The 23,072-nt window shown below is 40.3% G+C and overlaps 1 protein-coding gene and 1 long non-coding RNA gene across 2 annotated transcripts in view; one reads left to right on the forward strand and one right to left on the reverse strand.

The window, feature by feature from the left end:
• LOC307042397 (uncharacterized protein) overlaps window positions 1-3,460 on the reverse strand; it is a 58,313-nt gene extending 54,853 nt beyond the window's left edge. Inside the window, exons 1-2 of the mRNA XM_079686260.1 lie at window positions 2,748-3,460; window positions 1,820-2,101 (exon numbers count right to left, since the gene is read on the reverse strand). Of these exons, the coding sequence (XP_079542386.1) occupies window positions 1,820-2,101; window positions 2,748-2,919 (454 nt within the window). The 5' untranslated portion in view covers window positions 2,920-3,460. The remainder of the gene's footprint in view (window positions 1-1,819; window positions 2,102-2,747) is intronic.
• A 391-nt stretch (window positions 3,461-3,851) lies between these two features.
• Window positions 3,852-6,866, forward strand: LOC307042398. The gene is made up of 4 exons (XR_013809102.1): window positions 3,852-4,194; window positions 4,347-4,500; window positions 5,739-5,818; window positions 6,390-6,866. It is a non-coding gene; the product is annotated as an uncharacterized lncRNA (long non-coding RNA).
• The last annotated feature ends 16,206 nt before the right edge of the window (window positions 6,867-23,072 follow it).

Here is a 23,072-nt window from a genome sequence, read left to right on the forward strand (position 1 = left end):
ACAACAAACAAGACTATATAAATGCATTATGCTTAAAATGTATAAATCAATGTTACGAAATAAAAATAAAAACATTAGGCCACCAACTTTTTAAACTACAACATATTCTAACAATGTGTATTTTAACTGCTGTGCTTTGTGTATTTTTAATAGAAAATATTATACTCATTTACTTACTTTAATAATATCATTGTGTGATTCTTATTTGCTAATGTGTATCTATATTTACTATTTTTCAAACATCTTAGATAAGCTTGGGAACATTCCTTATCTGAATGTTGTTAGCTACACTCTATGTGCACCAACAGTATGACCTTCAATAAAAATGAATGAAATAAAATACGACAAAGAAAGCTGAATGTTTTGATTCTCTATCCACATTTGATAAAGAAATTCCCGCCACAGTATTTTTGATCTGTTGTTTGGGATCTGAATGTGAATTAGCATTAGTTGTATTGTTAAGGTACAACAAAGAATATCCATTAATTTTAGCTCACTTTTAGCTGACTATTTTAACTGTTTATCTATTACATTTTTGGATTCTAGTACCACATTCCTGCATCGTTCCTGAACATCTTTAAGTTACCACTGGATTTAGTTAACCACCGACAGGTGTGTTCAAAGATCAAAGTGTTTCCACGGCAACGCCCTGCCAGTGAACGAGAGACAGCCTGTCAGAGAATGTAGTGACAATATTGTGTTGCATTATCACTTCTAAGTAAAAAACTGTAACTCCAATCAGCTACATCTCCAACCCAGAGCATTTAGGATACCAGATGAACACCTAAGGAATCTCGTGTTTGCTATATGTGCAAGTCCATTTGATTAAATGAGCATATCGGTGCAGCCGGGACAAATATCCCTACATTGTGATCACCAAAGTGAGAAGAGTGAAAATTGTGGCCAGCCGAGCAATAGTTGGAAAAAAAACTCTGAATATTTTCCAGCTCCTCTCCCCTTTAGTCGTGATGTCACCACTCTAAGTCTTAACGAGCTTTCCCATTCGGCCCTTCCACACGGCGGCGTGCATTGAAGCTTCAACGCTTCTCCCATTCACTTTGAATGGGGTGACGTCTCGCTTTGCCGAACTGCATTGTTTTTCCGTCGCTTCGCATTGCTCGCTTCAAAAGTTTAGCAATGTTAAACTTTTGAACCTTTGAAGGAAGCGTCAGCCAATCAAATCATATGCCAGTACAAGCTTTAGCCAATCAAACCGCGTGCTTGTGTGTCCGGGGCGGGAGATTCATGTTGTTGGTTGAGTTTCAGACACGCCCGACGGTTAGCTTCAACGCACGCCGCCGTGTGGACGCGGCGATACACACCCATTATAAAATGTGAAACAGTGTGAAATGTCCACAAAAGGTAAGCTGCGACTACGTGAGAACCGTACTAGCTATCAAAAATATCCAAATAGTCTAATAAAGCCCATAGTCCCAAGAACCATTTAAACTTGGAATTATTGTTACTACGTTAAAGTATGCGGAATCTGTATGGGGTCAAAGGAGTGTTTCTGAGCTCTGTTCAAATGGATTTTCCATTAATTATTAATTAATTAGCAAATGATCGCAGTTTTCAGCGAATATGCGTGAAAACGGCTAGGCGAATCTCTTATAAAAGACATAGCAACCCGATCTCGGTTATTCCGAAATATTTTGATGTATTTTTTGTGTGTTTAGTGTCAACGCTGCCGGACGAGTAGCATGACAACATTTGTGGCGGAAGAAGGAGAATAAGATGAGATAAGTATGTTGAACACTATACTGTGTGTGGCTTCGCCAGTCACACAGAATAAGAAAGTATTTTATTGTTTGTTACACACCTGTTCTATGCAGCTTTATCTGAGGTTTGCCTACAGACTCTTTTGCACAATTCTGAACGCTGTGCACACTTTCCTCATCAGTAAGAGTCACCATGAAGACATCAGTCTCCTGCTTTAGTTCAAGCTGCTCTTCCTCCTGACTGGTGCAAAGTTCCTCCTGTTCCTCTTTAATCTGTGGAGGCTCTGGATCCTCTTGGTCCAGACTGGAGTTCCTTTCCTGACTACAGAGCTGCTGGTCAGTGAGAACCTCATCCTCAATACAGACATGTTGCTGAGGGAGCTCTGGAGGGACAGAAAATAAACAAAGTACTGTTAGTGTGGGGTTAGGGAAGCAAATTGCATTCAATGCTGGGCAATGGTGTTAAGATCAATATCACAAAATCAAGACAACAACAAACAAGACTACAGAAATGCATAAAGCATAAACAGAGTTTATTTAAAAAGCATGCAGCCACCCACTTTAAAATATATATATATAACATGTTTTAACAATGTGTATTTTAACCGCTGTACTGTGTGTTTGTTGTTTGAGATCTGATCATGAATTAATAAACAGAATGTGGTTCTATCAACACAATAGGATGCAGTATTTAGCAATCAATTCAGCATGTAATGTCTTAACTGGTCAAGTCGTACTTCTATTCTATTTTATTGTTTATTTACAGCTGATTTCTTGAATATATATAATAATTAAATATCTCATGCAGAAATTAGCAGAACATGGAAATACTTAATGGAAGAATAAGTCCCTCCTCAATATTACACTAGATATGGATAAATATACTAGAAGAATAATACATTTGAGAGTACACCCTCACAAAATATAGCTAACGAGAGGCTTCAACCATAATGAATCACATTCAGATTGCTTGATAATGTGTAAGAACTTGATAGGAAATAATAAAGTATTTCATTGTTTGTTACACACCTGTTCTGTGCAGCTTTATCTGAGGCTTCAAGACGGTATGCAATAATCTGCGCTGACGATAAATCTCCTCCTCGTATACTGATAAAGCTTGAGCAAAAACTCCAAATATTTCATCGGCAGCTGCAGCTAGTCGCTCGTTGATAACACTTCTCAGTTTCTCAACAGCAGCCATTTCTACTGTGTGAATATATGGATGTATGAAGAGAGAAAATAAGCCAAACCAACTTTTGTCGTTGGCATAAACTACACAACTTCCGGTGGTATGTTCTTCTTCGTTGGTTTAGGGAGGGGGTCTGCACTGATAAAGTTACATTACCACCACCTACTGGATTAACATTCAAAAATACATTGTCCAAATCTCCCACAATAACTAACAAGGGAAACAATAACATGTTCCCCAACACTTGTTCAATGAGTTGCATGAATCACTATTGTTTGACTTTTAGGTGAAACTTTTCTCGCAAGTGTCAAATTTGTAGTTATTCCTACAATAAACAGTATTTCATTTTACTTTTTAGACGCTTTTATCCAAACCGACTTTCATACTCAATACTGAGACGAACAAGGGAAACAATAACATAAACAACATGTTCCAACTCTTGTTCAGTGAGTTGCATTGAACCACTTTTGTTTGACTTTTGGGTGAACCTTTTCTCACAAGTGTCACATTTGTAGTTATTCCTACAATAAACAGTATTTTATTGAATTGTACTGTATATTTAATTTAACATTCTGTTCTTGTATATCTTATTCTATTTACATGTATATAGACTCCTAAATGTACTTAGTCCGTAACAACACTCTGCATTATTTAGTTTAATGTATTTATTTATAGTATTTCCATTATTTCCTAGTTTTTACTTCTACTCAGAACTTACTTCTACTAATTCAGAGACTAATCATATACTTTTATTGCACTGCATTTATTTTATAACTTTAGTTATTTTACAGACTTGGAATTATGATGTGAAATATAATCAACACTTAAATAAGACTTTAGTAACACCTGGAGTAAATTTAATTCACAATCTACCCTGCAGAAAACAAAGTGATTAAAACTAGCTGCACCTTTACCAGCTTTGACTAACACTTTAATGCATCAAAAACTATTATTAAAATATATAATATATATTATTCTCTAAGGGGAAATCTGCACAATAAGTGCTTTTACTTTTATACTTTTACTTGAGTAACCTTTGAATGCAGGACTTTAACTTGTAACAGAATATTCCTACACTCTTGTACTTCTACTTTTACCGAACTGAAGTACACGATGAGTACTCCTCCCATCTCTGTAAACCGGTGCGGGACCTTGTGTATATTTTTTTACTTTAAGAAATCATGGAACTCCCCATTTTAAACATTTGTTCTCTGGTTCCTGATCAGTACTGGTCTTCTTGTGAATTGCTCTTGCATGGCTTTCGACTCTGTGAGAGTTGTGAGAAAGGTAGTGGACACTTTGGTTGGGATGAATCTGGGCCCTTTCTGTCAGAAATTTTAATTTTAATATGTCTTAAAGTTTTTGCATAAATTAGGGCGTTGTCACATTGAGTGCTCTGTGATGTGACTGCTGCTGTTTGCTTCTTGTCTCTATGGTAGCTGCTCCGTGAAGCTACAGGCACTCTGCCTGTTCAGCTCATCCAGGGAACACAACTTGCCCCCTGCCGTGTTTGTTTGTTCTTCATGCTTATATATCGGACTATTGTGATTCGCTCTGCGGTTGGAACAGACGGTGCATGAATGCGGTTTTGCGGTAAGTGAAATTCGAGTACTTATTTATGTGTTAATGATTTTAATCAGCTACGTAATTAATGTTAAGGCTTGGGTTAGCGTGTAAGCGAGTGGTAGCTACATCAGTGCTAACGATGCTAATAGTAGCCTCCAAGTTAAAATCATAGACTATATTTATAAAGGTTAAAACGAAATAGACAAGTGTTAATCGCAAAGTGGGATAATACTGTTGAACAAACAGCTTCTGTTTGAGGTTGATAAAATAAGCTCATCCTTGTAACTTGTAAATATTTTATTATGTAGGTAGGAACTGTATGCATCGCTGAGGTTAATTTAAACTGGCTATGCTCAAGTATGTAGACAAGCTAATGTCGAAGTAGTGTATGTGAAATCAACCTCACAATAAGATGTGTGTATATTTCAATTATTAATGTCATATTTCAAGATGATTACTTCGATATTACAATATGGTTGGTCTTTTATTTTGAAACTGTACATCAGAATGTCCTGATTTTTTCTGAGTGACTACATGGGGTGTCTTGCTATCACCCTGGAGTGAGATGGATCTATGAGACTGGACAGTTCTTGTTTTATTCTCATCTAAAAACAGGGATGATAGCTCATATATGAGACTTCAAAGGTATTTTATTTTGAAACTGTACATCAGAATGTCCTGATTCTTTCTGAGTGACTACATGGGGTGTCCTGCTATCACCCTTGAGTGAGATGGATCTATGATACTGAACAGTTTTTGTTTTATTCTCATCTAAAAACAGGGATGATAGCTCATACAATAGAGATTTCAAAGGTCTTTTATTTTGAAACTCTACATCAGAATGTCCTGATTTTTTTCTGAGTGACTAGATGGGATGTCCTGCTATCACCCTGAAGTGAAATGAGTCTTTGATACTGGACAGTTTTTGTTTTATTCTCATCTAAACACAGAGGGATGATTTTTTTTTTTACTCTACCGTAATGCATAGGATATTCGCGCACCGCAATATCACGTGAGGGCTGGCTTGACTAGGTTTTCCCGAGTGGAGGCTGGCTTGACCGCAGTTAGTTTAGCATACTCAGCCCGACTCAGCCTGGTTGTTCCTGGCCCTAGAACCACGATTTTATGGGACCATTACATCACCAGAAGTCCCAATTTAAGGGGTAATTTCTCCCCAAAAAAAATATTTTACTCACTATATCAACAGCCCCACCAAAAATATTTTCCACCAGCCGCCACTGACTTTATATATCTGTTTGTTTAAGGTGTCCAGGTGATGCAGACAGGCTGGACCAGAGAGTGAGAGACAGAACTGGACTCCTCACAGCAGTGAACTTCAGCTCAGGTACAAAGACTCTTTTTTTCATACTGTACAAATAATCAAGAAAGATATTGGTTTAAATGAATGAAGTATTGACTTTAATACACTGATATACATTCCATTAAACAATACTAGATCACCTACACACCAGTGAAGTTGAGGGGTTTTTCTGTGCAAAAAGTTACATTTTAGATGTTAACAAGCAATATGATTTTGTCAGCTTACTAATTTAATGTATTAAAGGCAAAGATATTTAACACATAGTGAGAACTGCTACTATTTATCTCTGAATATTGTTCAAAAAAAGTGGTAAAAGTTATTCTTTCAGTGAGACAACAGAGCAAGCTTCTACAGTTGCACTACGTTTTGATAAGTTAAATATTATTTTGATAATAACATATATTTCAATGTTGATGAACTTCATACTTTTCATTCATACTTTGATTGTCTTTGTAGCTCACTGTTGAAATAAAAAAAGAAAATTACAATTACAAAATAATTATATCTACAGCCCCTACACACAAACACACCACTTTCATAAATAACACACTTGTTCAGCAATAATATGTTTTATGTTTCCTGTAATTTTTGTTAGGAAAGGACATGCCTGAAAGAAACGACATTTTCTCCTTCTGAGGGTCAAGAACATCCAAGAGGAACATTAAAAGCTGATGTTATGAGATTTTAAGACCAGTACACTAAGAAACTACTTTTATTGTAAAAACAGTCTGCTGATCGAATGCACCTATTTCCACATCTACACTCCATCAGCTAATTATTTCTATTTGCCTCGCTTTATGAGCTTCACATCACTTGTGCCTTGTACCGCAGAGTTTGCAACGTCACAAATAAATGGGGCCAATCTTCAGTCAGATGTGAATGTGTAATCTAACATTTTCAGTAAGAATAATGGACAAAAGGAGTGCAAATACAATTTATTGAAATGTAAACCAAAACTTAATCAAACATGTTTTAAATAAAAAGCACATATGGACAGAAGGTGTAAAACTATTAAATGTATAAGTAAACACATTTAGTCAAATAAAGTGACAGACTAGGCCTGTGCAGTTGGTATCAGCTTTGCCCAGCATGGGCTCCTCCATCAGTCTTCTCCGGGCCAAACCAACAGACAGGACGTCCATCACACGGAGGTTTCTCCCTGAAGTCTCTGCAGTTTTCTGGACACCACGCTGTCTCAATCTGTCCACACTGAATATGAGAGGGGGAAAATGAAAATAACAAATGCTTAGACAATAAAAAACATAAAGTTGACTGTTGAGTTGCTCAGTTTTTTTAGATTTTCAATACTATTACTGTATAACTAATATATCAGGTTAAGAGGCACATTCAAATAAAGATTTGTCTTTAAATACATGTTGTCTTTTGAATTGTTTGTCTAAAGTCAAGGATCTATAACTGGTACTTAGTTTTAATGATACAGTCTGGTTATTATGCTGTTTGGAGGAGGCCTCACAGGTAAGAGCAATAACTAGCTACCATCACATGTACCTTAGCTTGACTTAAATGTATAGTTAAGTGATATCAAAATATAAATAAGTAATGTCATGCAAACATTAATATTTGCTTTATTCCAGTGTTGAATTTATTACAATTGCATACAAACGTTAAGGGATTTTAAGATTCTGAAGTATTATGCTAAAAACTCAATAACTTAGATTATTATTTATAGTTTTGCTGAATAGTTTCATGTCCGCTTATCTTAGAAACATAAAATGCCACGGCAGTGTGCAGATGGGGAGCATGTTAGCTTAGCTTGGTAGCTTCAGCTGGCTCTGGAACTTTCAGCTCGGTGGCAGCAGGTCCCGCCTCGGCTCCGCCTCTTTGCCCTTATTTGGAGAAGGCGGGAGTTGAACTCTGACGTCACTGTCGAGCCGTTAGTAGCCGACTCCGCCTACTAATAGTATAGGAACAAACCCCCAAAAAAGGCTTTAGTTATCGAGATACCCCTACCCGAGGTAGAACAAAGCACAACCATGTTTTTTCATTACTATCTGTAATATATGAAACGGATTGTTGTATACAAATATTTTACTGCAAAATAAAAACATTTGGTTGATGTATGGAACCTTCCCATAACCGAAAATAGTGAAAATGTAGGCTCCTCTGAAGGGGGCCATGTCAACCTTATCAGGTGTATATCTGGAAATAAGGATCAGAATGTCACCAACTTTGGTTTATATGTTCAGGGTGAGGCAAAGCATACATTAAAGCACATTTTGTACCAATACCTTTGTCCATCTTTGTAAAATATACAATCAAACACTGATACACAACAGTGTTATCTTATGATAAAAGTTGGTTATTTGACCATTAGGGGCTGGTAACCTCTTCTGTCACCAGCCCCTAACAGGTTGCTCGTGCAGCAAGCCCTTAAAATGACAAATAGAATGGGCCCTATAGGTGTAAATGGATGAACGAAAGGACACAGAGCATAGATTAAGCCATTAAGGCAACAAACAAGGAAGCGTGTGGTGTAGTGGGTTAAGTGCGTTGGTGTTCGGATCAGCGGGGCACAGGTTCGAACTCCACTGCAGTCAGCATGTTGTTGTGTCCCTGGGCAAGACACTTCACCCCAAATTGCTCCTGTGGGGATTGCCCACAGTATTGAGTATGTAAGTCGCTTTGGATAAAAGCGTCTAACATGTAATAGTAACAATTTAATATAATTATCTTTATATAATATATATAATAATAAACCCATCTTTATCATTCTTAATGCATTTATCTTTATATTTAGTTAATCTTTGAGTTAACATGGCGATAGGCCTACTGTGAGCCAACTGGCTTTCATGACAGCATTTTCATATGACATAAATGAACATTTTTGACTGAACAAATCAAACATTAGTTAAAATTAAACCATAAATTCAAAATACATACACAGAACTTCAGAACACAAGAACTTCTGTCTTTCCGTTCATCTCAAGAGTATGTACCCACAATTATTTATGACTTTATGAAATGGTGTGTGGATACAAATGCACATACAACTGTCCAAACATGTTAGGAGCATTCATCAAAGAAAAATCTCTGTGTAATTTCAATCTGCCAAGACATCATCGCACAGTGCCGCCAGATTCACACCCCCATTACACTTGGTCTTGCCATCATGATACACCATGAATTTGGAAGCAAGGCACTCGTTAATGAGTTAAATGCTGTGGGCCACTGTGTTTCATACAATGAAGTTAGACAGTTTCTAACATCTGTCTCTGCTGATGAAATCACAAGGAACAAAGACATCTACATACCCACTGGCCTCTCTGGAATCTTGGACCATGGAATGATTGATGCCGCAATAGACCATTTTGATCAAAATGAGGAGACTCTTACTGGAAAGCACACCACTCATTCAATGGCCACAGTTACGTATATACAGGCGACCAGACCACAACAGAACCACAACGTCTTGCCAGGATTCAACAGGAGACCCTTTCTGCCTTGAACAACTATGATGTAGATGGAGAAGAGCTTCACAGGTAGGATGAACATGTTGACCGTTGTGTTTTCAATGTCTAGTCAATGAAGTATCATACATTATAATTATTTCTTTTGTTGATGTATGATGATACAAGTTAATAATTTGTACTTAATGTATAGATACTCAAAACCAACCGTCAGACCAGAGCCACAAGCCATACAAGAGCCATCTTAACTTCTGAATGCAAAAACTGACATCTCCACTGCAGCTGGAAAGAGGGACACACTTTGGAAGCTGGCCCGGATCATTTAATGCATTCATCAAAAACAAGTCACCTCCAGTCGTTGCTGTTCGATACATGCCTTTCATAAGAGCTCCACCAACTGATTATTCCACTATCTATACAGCACTGATTCGTCTGACACAACTCTCTGCAAAACTGGGGCAAAAGCATATTCTCGTAACTGCAGACCTTGCAATTTATAGCAAAGCCCAGGAGATCATGTGGAGCAAACCATCTTCTCTTCATGGAAAGGTAACAATGCGATTGGGAGGCATGCATATTACTATGGCATATCTTGCAAGCATTGGCAAGCTCTATGGAGATGGTGGACTGCTCTCCATTTTGATTGAGTCTGATGTATATGGTGAGAACACTGCTCGACAAATGCTCCAAGGCAAACAGCTTTCTTTTTTTGGTATTCTTTATTTATTTGGGGTCACATTATAGTACAAGTACAGTTTTTCAAATCATACATTGTTAGAGACCCGAAAGTGACAAATGAAATTAATCAAAGTAAAATAAAAACGAAAAAGTACATAGGGGTTGTTTGAAATAGCAAATGTCTACACATGTACATATGCATACATATCAACATACATATATACATTCAATACACATACATGGGACCATACATACATATCTATACATATACATTCAATCGGTGTATAGAAACAGTCAAACAAGGGATGGTCGTCTTTGGGATATGTAAATTCTCCACTTTTTCCATATTTCTTCAAATGTGTTTTCCTGAAGCCTCATTGAGAAGGTGATTCTTTGAATAACATAGATTTCATGGATTTTGTCGTACCAGTTGTCAAGAGAAGGGATATCTGCTTTGAGCCATTTTGTAGTTATTGCTTTTTTTGCTGCAACAGTAAGAATTCCAAATAATGGTTTTGTTTTGGAGTTGGATTGAATGTATGAGGCCAAATAGAAATTCGTCCCAGTTTAAAGGGATTTTTTCCTGTAGTATTATTTCAATTTCGATTATGAATCTTTTCCCAAAAAGTTACTATTAAAGGGCAAGCCCAAAACAAATGGTAGTGATGTGCTAGCTGAGAACCACATTTCCTCCAGCAGCTGGGGGGCCCTAGATGATGTGATGACTGAGCAGGGCTGAAAAAGTACCTACTCAGCATCTTCCAACTAAACATTCTGTGGGTGCCTGAGCTCGAGATCTTCCATTGAAAAGTACAGTAATTTGTCCAGACTTCGTCAGGGATGGTTTTTTTGGTTTCGTTTTTCCATTTGTGGTTTATATATAAAGTATTTTCCTTTTTAATATCTTGAAGAGCTTGGTAAAATTGGCAAAAACTGGTGAAAACTATTAATAAAGGGTTTTCAAGGGCCTTCTGGCTGTCTGACAGGGAACTATTTAAGTAATGGCGTACCTGTAGAAATCTAAAAAAATCACCGTTATTCAATCCATATCGTTTTTTTAGTGTTTGAAAATCAAACATGGTTCCTTTGCTGAAAAATGTGCAATATGAAGTAAGGCCATGTTTGGCCCAATCTTTAAATGTTTTATCCAGCTTGCTCGGGGTGAAATCAAGATCATGTGAGCACCATCTTAATATCTTCATTTCCTCCAGCAAGTCACTCCTGGTAAGGACCCTTAACCATAATTTTAAAGAGAGGTTTATCCAGCGGTTATCTTTTTCCAGTAAGTTTTTAACATGTCTTTTATCCCCTAACCTTGCCTCGATGGGAACTCCTCCTGATACATTATTCTCAATTTCTTTCCATCTAGCTCTGTAGTCTGGCTTGCACCAGCAGAACAAGCTTCTTAATTGGGCTGATATATAGTAGTCCTTCAAGCAGGGGAGCGCTACTCCTCCCTTGTTTTTTGCTAGTTGAAGAGTACAGAATCTAATCCTTGGTTTCTTCCCTTGCCAAATCAAGATTTGGTTTTATCCCATTTGTTAAACTGCTTGTCTGTGATTTCAATTGGTAGATTCTGGAAAAGGTATAAGAGTCTAGGTAGGATGTTAATTTTCACTGATTCTATTCGAGATTCAAAGCTCAGCACTGGGATCAAGTTCCATCTATTTATGTCTTCTTTTATTTTCTGACTTAGAGGGTTGAAATGTAATGTATACAATTCCTCTGAATCTTTAGAGATGCTTACTCCCAGATATTTTAAGTGGTTCAGATCCCAATTAAGATCAATGAGTGAGTTTATATGTTGGCTTGGCTTGTAATTAAAGCTCAGTATTTGGGTTTTTGTTATATTGAGTTTGTACCCTGAGACAGAACTATACGTATCCAAAAAAGTCAGTAAACTCAAGAATGATTAATCTGGGTTTGACAGGTATATTAATATATCATCAGCAAATAATGATAATTTATGTTCTTGACCATATACTTCTACACCGGTAATATTGTTATTTTGAGTAACCCCCAAACTCAGAGCTTCGACATAAATTGCGAATAGCAGAGGGCTAATTGGACATCCCTGTCGTGTCCCTCTCTCAAGGTAGAAAGAATTTGATATGGCTCCGTTTATTTGTATTCTTGCATAAGGGTTGTCGTACAGTGCTTGAACCGTATTAATAAAGATCTTGTGAAAGCCAAACTTTTCAGTGAACTTGGTATAGGAATTTCCAATTAACTCGATCGAAGGCTTTTTCTGCATCGAGGCTCAAAAGTACTGCCTGGAGTTTGTTTTTGAATATATGTTCAACTATATGTACAGTTCTGCGGATATTATCTTGAGTTTGCCGTTGTTTGATAAATCCTGTCTGATCTAGATTTATTATCTGAGGGAGGATTTCTTCGAGTCTTTTTGCCAAAATGTGGGTAAAGATCTTATAGTCCTGGTTTAGCACACTTATTGGACGATAGCTTCCACAGTCACATTTTTCTTTCCCTTCCTTCGGTATCAGGGAAATTACTGCTTCCCCCCATGAAGGGGGGGCTATGCCTGTCTGAAGCACGTGGTTAAAAGCATCCCTCATTGTTGGGATCAGTAGATCCTTCATTTCCCTGTACCATTCAGAAGGGAAACCATCTGGGCCTGCGGCTTTATTGGGTTTTAAGTCAGCGATTGCCTTTTCTACTTCTTTTCCCGTAATTTCTATAATTAATTTATGATTTTGCTCATCCCTCACTTTAGGGAAAGTTATCAAATCAAGGAAACTCCTGATGTTGGTTTTATCTATTTTAGGCTGTGAGTATAGGTTTTTATAGAAACAGACAAAAGTTTGGTGTATGTCTTCTAAATTGCTATGTATAATACTTGTTTCAGGGTCTTTTATTTTATAAATTGTGTTTTCTACCTGTTGTTTTTTTAGTTTATAAGCCAATAGTTTTGCTGATTTACCTCCTACCTCATAATAACTTTGTTTTAGAAAGATCTTTTTTTTTTTTATGTTGTTTGAGAGGATTTCATGGAGTTAATTCTTTTTTTAATCTATTTCCATTTTAGTTTTTGTATTTAGAGTTTTCTTATGTATATTTTCTAGATGTTTTAGTTCTGTTTGAAGCTGATTTGTTTTCTCTATTCTTTGCTTATTTATGTTTGAGGAATATCCAATTATTTTTCCTCTTAGGACAGCTTTGCATGCATCCCACAGGATTATTGGGGACACTTCTCCATTATCATTGTCGTTCAGATAATCTTTTATATCGGTCCTTATTTGAGGCCTAATTTGGTTAAGAATTCCTGTGTTCAGTCTCCAGATTGTCCTTTTCCTTTCTAGTCCTAGATTTAATGCCATGGAGACCGGAGCATGGTCCGATGAGTCCATGGTCCCTATACTGCAATTTTGAACCCTATAAAAATCTTTCTGATACATAAACAGATAATCAAGCCTTGAATATACTGAGTGTGGGTGTGAGTAAAAGGTAAAATCTTTCGTAGACGGATTTAGGTCTCGCCATACATCCGAGAGTCCTAGGTCTCCCAAAATCAATTTAATGTTCATGGTGATTTTTTTTCCTCCTGAGGAAAGGGTTTTTGATGTATCTAAAGTTGGGTTAAGTCTAACATTGAAATCTCCCCCACAAATTAGAATTCATTGGGCCTCCAATGTTATTATTTCAAAAATGTGTTTGTAAAATGACCATTCAGATCCCGGGGGGGCATATACATTCAGGAGGGTAACTAAAGTACCCTCCAAATTTCCCTGAATAAGTACATATCTCCCATCTTGGTCCTTTTTTTCATATGTGCATTCGAAATTTTATTTACCGGAGATTAAGATTGTTACGCCCCTCCTGGATCCCTTTCTGTAAGAGGATGAATATGGACTGAAGTTCCACTTTTTAAGTTTTTGGTGTTCCTGTTCTGTTAGATGAGTCTCCTGCAGGAGGGCTATTTCTGCTCCAACTCTTTTTCATTTTGACATTACTTTATTCCTTTTAATTGGATTTCCCAGACCATTCACATTGTATGTAATTACTATAATTGACCCTTTACTTTGCATGGTGATTATTTGCCTTTATTTTAAATCCATGAGTTCCTACATTTAAATCATTTCTCGCATCCCCTGTTGTATATATAACATTAATAAAATCCAAAACTATAACCAAAAAAAGTATAACAAAGTAATATCCACAAACATAAGTGACATTGACTTCCAGGTTTAAGGCCACATATTGGGCCTTGGAGTGTTGTAGTGTGGAGGGAAAGTCTCTTCCTCTTAGTGATGGAAGGGGGCCCTCTTCATCCCTTAAGCTGATACAATGGTCCATAGAATACAGAGAGTAGCAATCCGACCCAAAATGTGGCTCACATGTGCCCTTGATATAAGCCTTCTATTCAATTTGATCTCAACCTTTGGGTAGGGAGAAAAATAATAGCAGTAAAGGCAAGGAAAAAAGAGAAAAAATAATAGTCTCAGAGTCATTTGCCTCAAAATAGCCGTATTGTTCTTGTTTCTTTTTAACCAAGATTTTCAGAAAGGAGTATCCATTAAAGAGGGCGTTTATGAAACATAGGCTACTTATCAGATATCCCGATGCCGAAGCTTCGTAGCCGTTCCTTGTAAAGTTGCTTGGAGCTCGGGGGCAGTTGACCTCCTCGCTTTCTGCTGGGTTCCCAGGTCAGCCGGTTAATCTGGTCCAGTAGTGAGCTCGCATTTTTTAGGACAGTCACTGTTATCCCTCTCTTCACCATGTCTGCTGTTGCCTCCTCAGCCGAGTTTTAGACCACTGGATTATCATCATAAAATACTTTTAATCTGGCCGGGAATGGGCTCTGGAATCTTATGTTTCTTTCCTTAAGTGCCGCTTTGGCTTCCGCATACTGCCTCCTCCTTCTCTGCAATTCAGGTGCGTAATCATGGTCCACGTTGACCTTTTTTTCTTTGAAATAAAAACCCTTTTTCTGCCAGGCTTTTTTGATTACGTCTTCTTTCATTTTAAAACTTGAAAATTTCACCAACAGAGATCTCGGTGAGGCCTCGGCCGGAGGTTTGGGGCCGAGCGCACGGTGCGCCCTCTCAATCTGTAGCGTAGAGGGGGTCAGTTCCAGGCCTTTAATGAGTAGCTTTTCCACAAATGCGATCACCGATGTCGACATGGCTTCTGCTCTTTCCTCTACTCCGTAAATCCTTACATTCTCGCGGCGTGTTCGTTCCTCTAGGTCCGTCAGTTTAGTCTCTGTCTGTACCTGTAGCTTCACTAGGCCAGATACCACCTCTTCCCATGACTGGATCCTGGTCTCAGCTGCGTCAATTTGTTCCTCTGCTTCCTCCATTCTTTTGTTAATTTTATTGATGTCTTCCTTTATTCCGCTGAGTTGTTGGCAGGAGTCTTTTCTAAAGTCTCGCAGCTCTTTTAGAATTAAACTCATATGAGCTTCCCCGCTGGGAACTGCATCATCTGGCTGCGTGTCATCATCCATGCTGTTGCTGACTTGAGACAGCTGATCGATTTCTTCCTCGTCAAGCTTTTTACTTTGTGTTGTATTTCTCTTTCCTTTTCTGGACATTTTTCGTTAGTTCGATATTTCCCCGTTGACTTAAATGCACTCAAAGAGTTGGATTGCGTTGTTCGGACAGTGTTTTTAGATATTTTAGGACGGGAGCGTGTTGTTCTAAGCTTCCATCTCTGTGCCGGACCGGAAGTCGGCAAACAGCTTTCAAGAGGCGTTCGAAGCTTGAAAATAATCCAAGAAGCTTTCTTTCGACTCTTTTGGAAAGCAATGATGTCTTGGACAGAACAACAAGGACAGGAGTCATTAATCTCCAGGTTGGAACAGCTGATGGATGTACAACATTCATTCCATGCCAAAAACAGGGCATCAGCACAACAAATTGTCAAAGAAATAGAAGATCAACACATTGATGGAATAATGAAGTCAGTTCACATTTTTTCAGCAGCAGGAAGTAAGCAATCCCCCAACTTTGCTTATTGGTTCACATTCATGCAAGGAGTTGACCTGCTGTTGAGAATGCTGCGCGCAGAGAGAGATGCAGACTTTCAACTTCACTTGAACTGTATGGTGGAAGTTTTAACGTGGTTTAGGGCTGCTGGAAGAAACAACTATTCCAAGTATGTACCTATTTATCTTGAGGAAATGAGAACACTTCAGCAACAGCAACCAGAGTCATACAATTTCTTGCTAGGAGGTGGATTTGTGGCACGGCGGGCTGACGAGCGGAGCTTCAACTGTGTTGCAACTGACCAGGCACTGGAGCAAACAGTCAACCGTGAGGGCAAGAGTGAAGGTGGAGTTATTGGTCTCACATTAAAGAAAGGGGCTCTCACAAGATGGTTGATGACACGGCATGTGACAACAGAGTATGTGGATGCAATGAAAGATCTTTGTGGCAAAACTGACCAAGGCCCACAAACCCCAAAGAGCATGGATCTTCTAGAACTGATCGAGATGAGACAGACATAAGAAAAATCATGTAAATTGTCGAACAAAACCAAAACCTCTTTGATCTTGATAGTGTTCCTGCAGAGCTTGTTAACATTGTCACTGGTCAAGTTGCCTCTGTGAAGGTGACAAAAGGTTTGTCCTGCTTCCTTAAAGATGCTCAATAACAAAGTCAACTGTTCATAGAGCAGCGCCTTGCACAGGACACAAGAACAAAGAGTTTCTGGGAACCAGAGAAAAGAAAATGCTCAGTCACTTTTGCAGATATGAAAGCACCACTATCCAAAAAGAAGTCTGGACAGAATCACATGGACTCAGAGGTCCTTTTCAGGAGACTTTTAGCCGTTTCAAGCCAAAGAGATGTGTCCATGGAAAATGTGTTGTCTCATGAGTTAGCTGCTGTACCACCTGCTTTGTTCTATGATGATGGCAGAATGAGAAAAACCTTGAAGGCTGACCTAGCAAAAAAATTAGAGTCAATTGTGCCAAGTGAATACCACTAACCTGATGTAAGAGGACCATCTGCATACATCATAGATGGTATGGCATTAAGTCAGAGTCTGAATGAATCAGGTTTCCAAACATTCAACGACCTTGCGGAACATGTGCTCAAAAGAATATTTTCATTTCTATCAGGAGAGGGAAAGATCTGTTGTGTTGCCATGGTTTTTGACCGATATGACCACCCAAACTCCATTAAGCAACAAAAGAGACAAAGACGTGGAGCAGTTGGAGATGCAGGACCAACACATGTGATCTCAGGGTCTAAAGTGCCAAATTACAGGAGGTATTTGAGTCGCAGTGGAAACAAGGCTTTGCTTTCTGCTTTTGTTTCCAATTACATAACCCATTCTGGTCCATGTAGACTCACAGAGGATCAGACGATAATCTTGGCTGGAGGTTTTGAAGATACAGAAGAAACCAAAACCATCCAAAGGACAGGGTGGAGAGCTTAGTGGATTTGATGAGCGACCAAGAAGAGGCAGACACCAGAATAGTGCTAGATGCCATCCACCTTGCAAAGACATACAAAAGAGTTATCATCAAATGCGATGATACCGATGTCCTTGTGTTACTGTTGTATTATGCAAGTTGCAGCATGTTTGGCTCAGCTTTAGTCCTGATGCACAAAGGCAAAACAGGCAAAGAGAGGTTTGTGCCCATCAAAATGATCTGTGAAAAGCTAGGGAAAGCCTTATGCCAGTGCCTCCCAGCTTGCCATGCACTGACAGGGTGTGATACAACGAGCAGCTTTTTCAAAATTGGAAAATCAACTGCTTTCACAAAAATGCAGAAGCATGTGGATGAGCTGAACGGTCTAAGTCACTTTGGTTTGACAGGAAACCTGGCGGACTCATTACCTATGGCCCGACATTATGCACTCATTTTGTATGGCCAGAAGAAGAATCAGAAAGGGCAACAGTGTACAAGCCTGGATGAGTTGAGGTATGTACTGGCATCCACCTCAGACATGCCTGCCTCTCAACTTCCCCCGACTGAAGATTCATTTAGGCAACACGTACTAAGAGCCATGTACCAAACTGCTGTTTGGTGCCACAGTCACCAAAAAAAAACAGTGCTTTGGAGTCCTGTGGGGAAAGTTTGGAGGTTGATGGAGGGAGTCATGCAACCAGTGATGTATGAAAAAGCGGCAGCACCGCAAAAAGTGCGAGATTTAACAAATCTCTACTGCAAGGACAAAAAATGCAGTCAACAGAAGAAATGTCCTTGTTTTGCAGCTGGATTGCCATGCACTGAATTCTGTTCCTGTGACTGTCTTGAGTGCGCTAACGGAAGTGTGAATGAGAGCATAGTTGCACACTAGAAAAAATGTTGAGTCATTTTGTAACTGTATATAATTGAAGATTCATTAAGGTTTGAATGTATAATTCATTTTTGATTTTTTCATTCATTGAGCCGAAATCTCTACTTTAAATGTTAAACGCTGTTTCATATGCTTGCATTATTGTAATGTAATTTCTGTCTCATTCTATGATATCTCTCCTTTTCTGTAGGATTTATATATTTATGTATATATTTAACATTGATGTATGTTAATGTTATAAGGCAAATTTTAGGAATGATAAAAAGTAGTCTAAATCCTATAGGCTAAATGTCTTTCCCTGATATACCTGGTATAAATGTAAGAACAATAATAGACATTATAAAGCAAATTTGACTAAATGCTGTGTATCTATTTTGAATTTATGGTTTCATTTTAACTAATATTTGATTTGTTCGGTCAAAAATGTTCATTTATGTCATATGAAAATGCTGTCATGCAAGCCTGTTGGCTCCCAGTAGGCCTATCGCCATGTTAATTCAAAGATGAACTAAATATAAAGATAAATACATTAAGAATGATAAAGATGGGTTTATTATTATATATATTATATAAAAATAATTATATTAAATCTTGTTTGTTGCCTTAATCTATGGTCCACAGTATACAGTATATGAGCATAGTAGATAAAAGGGTGGCCCGCATGCGTGGGCGGCGGCCCGGCGGGCCGGTGCGAGAGCCGGTGCGTCTGAACGTCCCGGGCTGAATTTGTGTCCCAGTCCGCCCCTGGCTGTGTAAGACGGTACTGGAGCACGGAACCATGGCTGTGTGGACTGGTACTGGAAACGGAACCATGGCTGTGTGGGCCGGTATTGGAGCACAGATCCATGGCTGTGTGGGCAGGTACTGGAGCACGGCCTGGCCTCCTAGCCTTGCGTCTATTATGACACGGGGGGTTGGCGTCGGCCGGAGAGCCAACCGGAGACGGGGAGCTGGAGTCGGCCGGTACGCCGGCAGGACACGGGGAGCTGGCGTCGGCCGGATAGTCGACCAGACACGGGGAGCTGGGGTCGGCCGGTACGCCGACAGGACACAGGGGGCTGACGTAGGCCGGTATGCCGACAGGACACGGGGGGCTTGCGTCGGCCGGGACGCCGACAGGACACGGGGAGCCGGCATCGGCCGAAGAGCCAACAGGAGACGAGGTGCTGGAGTCGGCCGGTACGCCGACAGGACATGGGGAGTTGGCGTCGGCCGGAGAGCCCGTACTGGAGCCGAAACTGGAATCGGGACCATGGCTGCTGGGGCCGGTACTGGAGCCGGAACCATGGCTGCTGGGACCAGAGCTGGGACCATGGGTACTGGGACCGGAACTGAAGCCGTGACCATGGCTGTGTGGACCGGTACTGGAACCGGAACCATGGCTGTGTGGGCCGGTACTGGAACACGGAACCATGGCTGTGTGGGCCGGTACTGGAGCACGGATCCATGGCTGTGTGGGCCGGTACTGGAGCACGGGCTGGCCTTGCAACTATTAGAGGTCTTTTGGAGGCTCCATGGACCTCCAAATGTCAGACGGGAACCCAAGAAAGGGTCAGAGAATGGAGATTGGCACTCAGGGCTACGCGAAAAACTCAACCGTGGCACGTTGTCCACCTCCATTTGTGCTTTTTTGAGGACAGCCTCTTTTACCTCATTCACACCAACGGTGTTTCAGGGCCGGTTCAGAGCTGGAGCTTGAAAAGCACCGGGTTTTCGTGTTCACACCGCAGCGGAGCAGCTTCTTAGCTCCGGAATCCGGTTCGTTTCAAGCACCAAAATTGTACGGCCAGAGCAAAAGCACCGCATACATCACGCTTACGTCGAGGCGGGGGAAGAGACAGGATTAACTCCTGAACAACAACAAAAAGCCCGCGTTTTATCCAGTTTGTACACAACGATGGAGAAACTTAACAAGAGTTGCGTTGGTGTGAATGAGGTAATAGTCCCTTCTAGCCGAGGTTCTACTCCACTCAGCATGAAGACACCGAAGAGTGTACTCTAGATCAAACAGATCTATGTCAAGAAAAAAATCTGCTGGGTCTATAGTTGGTCGGTTCATTCTGTTAAGGTTCGGCAAAAGGTAGGACCCAAATGCAGATTATGATGAACATAAATAACATGGCATGAAACACATATGTAACACGAGGAAGATACAATACCAAAAACGATCTTGACCAACATGGAGGGAGACAGGAAAAACAATGAACCGACAAGGCACACAGGGGAAGAAAAGACTAAATACAAAGAGGGGTAATCACAGGACGAGACACAGCTGGGCAAGGGAGGCAGAAACACAAGGGCAACAGGTGAACACAATGAGACAATCAGACACAGGAGGAAAAACACAGGAAGGAAAACAAGAGACAGGTAGAACAGAAGAGCAAAACAAAACTCATTACCAGACAGACAAAACTAAAACCTTGACATAACACCAAGATCGTGACAACGGCAGATAAGTCAGGCAGGGTTGGAATGAGTCCACAACATTCCTGATTGGTTAATATAAACGTCATCAAAGAAACCTGCCAATGAGCACTGTCCGCACCTGTCTTTCACATTTGAAACATCCACATCAGTTTGAGCGGGTCTCCTGTGGAGCTACAGCTGTCTGTATGTCTGCTGCAGGAGTTTATGGATTTATATTTGGATCGTTTTACATCTACACGTTAAATATAAATAATAATAATAAATATGAGCATCAACAAAGAACAAAAGACTTGAGATCTGGTGAGTCCTGCAACTGTAATGGAGTTAAACATATATTTAGATAATCCTTAGTTTGTGAATGTTTTATTTTGTATTTAAGGTTACGTTTCTTCTTCTAGTTTGCTGAGTTTCTTCCCGTTAAGTGGGTATGCATCTTTAATAGGTTAGATGAGATGCTGTTTCTTGCAAGATGTTGCGCCCGGTAAACCGGGCTTAACAGGTGGTTGCTAACTTTAGCTGCTAACGTTAGTTTACAGCTTATTGCAGTGCTGCCATGCCACCCTCTCGTCTCCAACACGGGAGAATTACACATCAACATGCAGCGGGGTGTCACAGTGTTTTCGCCAACTTTAATGTAGAGTTTCACAACTTTCTTACAGCGGAATCCAGTTTGTTAATGTTCAGTAGCCAACAGCTAGCATAGCATAAACGGCTAACCGCTAACGTTTGGCTAATTTGCAAGTTAGCTCTGCTCTATATATTACAAGCTAACATGACTAGCTAATGTCACAGTGTATGAACTAAAATAGTTAATGTATTACTACTAGGGCTGTGAACTTAACGCGTTAACGCAACAACATTTTTTTAACGCCACTAATTATTTTAACGCGATTAACGCATGTGTATTTTTTGTCCTTTGCCGGCCCGTAGTTTCAGAGTGCATCGAGTTTAAAATACCATCTACAAGCTGCTGCTGACAGCCCCGCTCCTGCCGCCCGCTTGTGGCAGACCACACTTCCACGCTCACCCGCAGGCCCTGACTGGCCATCGGGAGGATCGTGTGTTGTACGCGCCGTTAAGCTCCAACGTTATTGGTCTTTTTATCGGTACTGGAGACATTTTAAAAATATATGTCATGTATTGTTGCTACAAAAACATTATATCGCAGTCTTAGTGTCGCCAACTCATTTCTAATATACAAAAAGACAAATAAATGCGTCTATGATGTATTTTCGCAGACCCGGCGTCATGGCCGCTGTTTTAATCAGGGCTGAATACCACATTTTTATTGTTTTATTATAATGTTTATTGTTTTTATTTGTAGGGCTTTGTCCTAATATTTATTTTTGTATTAGTTTAATATCATTTTTTTTTACTAGGAAATTCTGAATGAAAGGCTGCGCGCAAGACTGGTTTTTCGCTGGGTTGAGTCGTGTGGGTTTTTGAGTGAGATGCGGCACAGCAGCCTGTCAGTTAGTTTACTCTTGCTAGGTTAGTGGTTCACGAAAGGAATATGGCAACTTAGCGCCAGATGCAGGCACATTAGAAGAAATCAGTTACGTTACCATCGAGCAAGCATGTCAGCTGGCAATCAATTATATTTTGAAGAGAAATTTACTCTCAAGCCGGCTCTCTCACAAACTCCTGCTCTGTGCGCAAGCAGGCCTCACTCAATCTCTCTCTCTCCCTTTCTCTCCATCGCTCAACCTCTCCACCCTGTGTGCACTCAAGTTTGCCTGCGTGCTTGCCCAAGTTGGCACAGCGTTACAAATCCATCCATCCATCTTCTCCCGTTTATCCGTGGTCGGGTCGCGGGGGTAGCAGTTCAAGCAGAGAGCCCCAAACTTTATTTTCCCTGGCCACATCAACCAGCTCTGACTGGGGGATCCCAAGGCACTCCCAGGCCAGCGAAGAGATATAATCCCTCCACCTGTTTCTAGCTCTACCCCTCGGTCTCTTCCCAGCTGGACGTGCCTGGAACACCTCCCTAGGGAGGCGCCCAGGTGGCATCCTAACTAGGTGCCCGAACCACCTCAACTGGCTTCTTTCGACGCGAAGGAGGAGCGCTTCAACTCCGAGTCCCTCCCGGATGACTGAACTTTTCACCTTATCCCTAAGTTAGACACCAGCCACCCTGCGGAGAAAACCCATCTCGGCCGCTTGTATCCGCGATCTCGTTCTTTGGGTCATGACCCATCCTTCATGACCATAGGTGAGGGTAGGAACGAAAATGGCGCGGTAGACAGAGAGCTTTGCCTTCTGGCTCAGCTCTCTTTTCGTCACAACGGTGCGGTAAAGCGACTGCAGTACCGCTCCCGCTGCTCCGATTCTCCGCCCCATCTCACGCTCCATTGTTCCCTCACTCGAGAACAAGACCCCGAGATACTTGAACTCCTTCACTTGGGGTAAGGACTCATTCCCTATTTGGAGTGGACAGTCCATCGGTTTCCTGCTGAGAACCATGGCCTCAGA

This window comes from Notothenia rossii (assembly GCF_949606895.1).
Source record: "Notothenia rossii genome assembly, chromosome: 6".
NCBI lineage: Eukaryota > Metazoa > Chordata > Actinopteri > Perciformes > Nototheniidae > Notothenia > Notothenia rossii.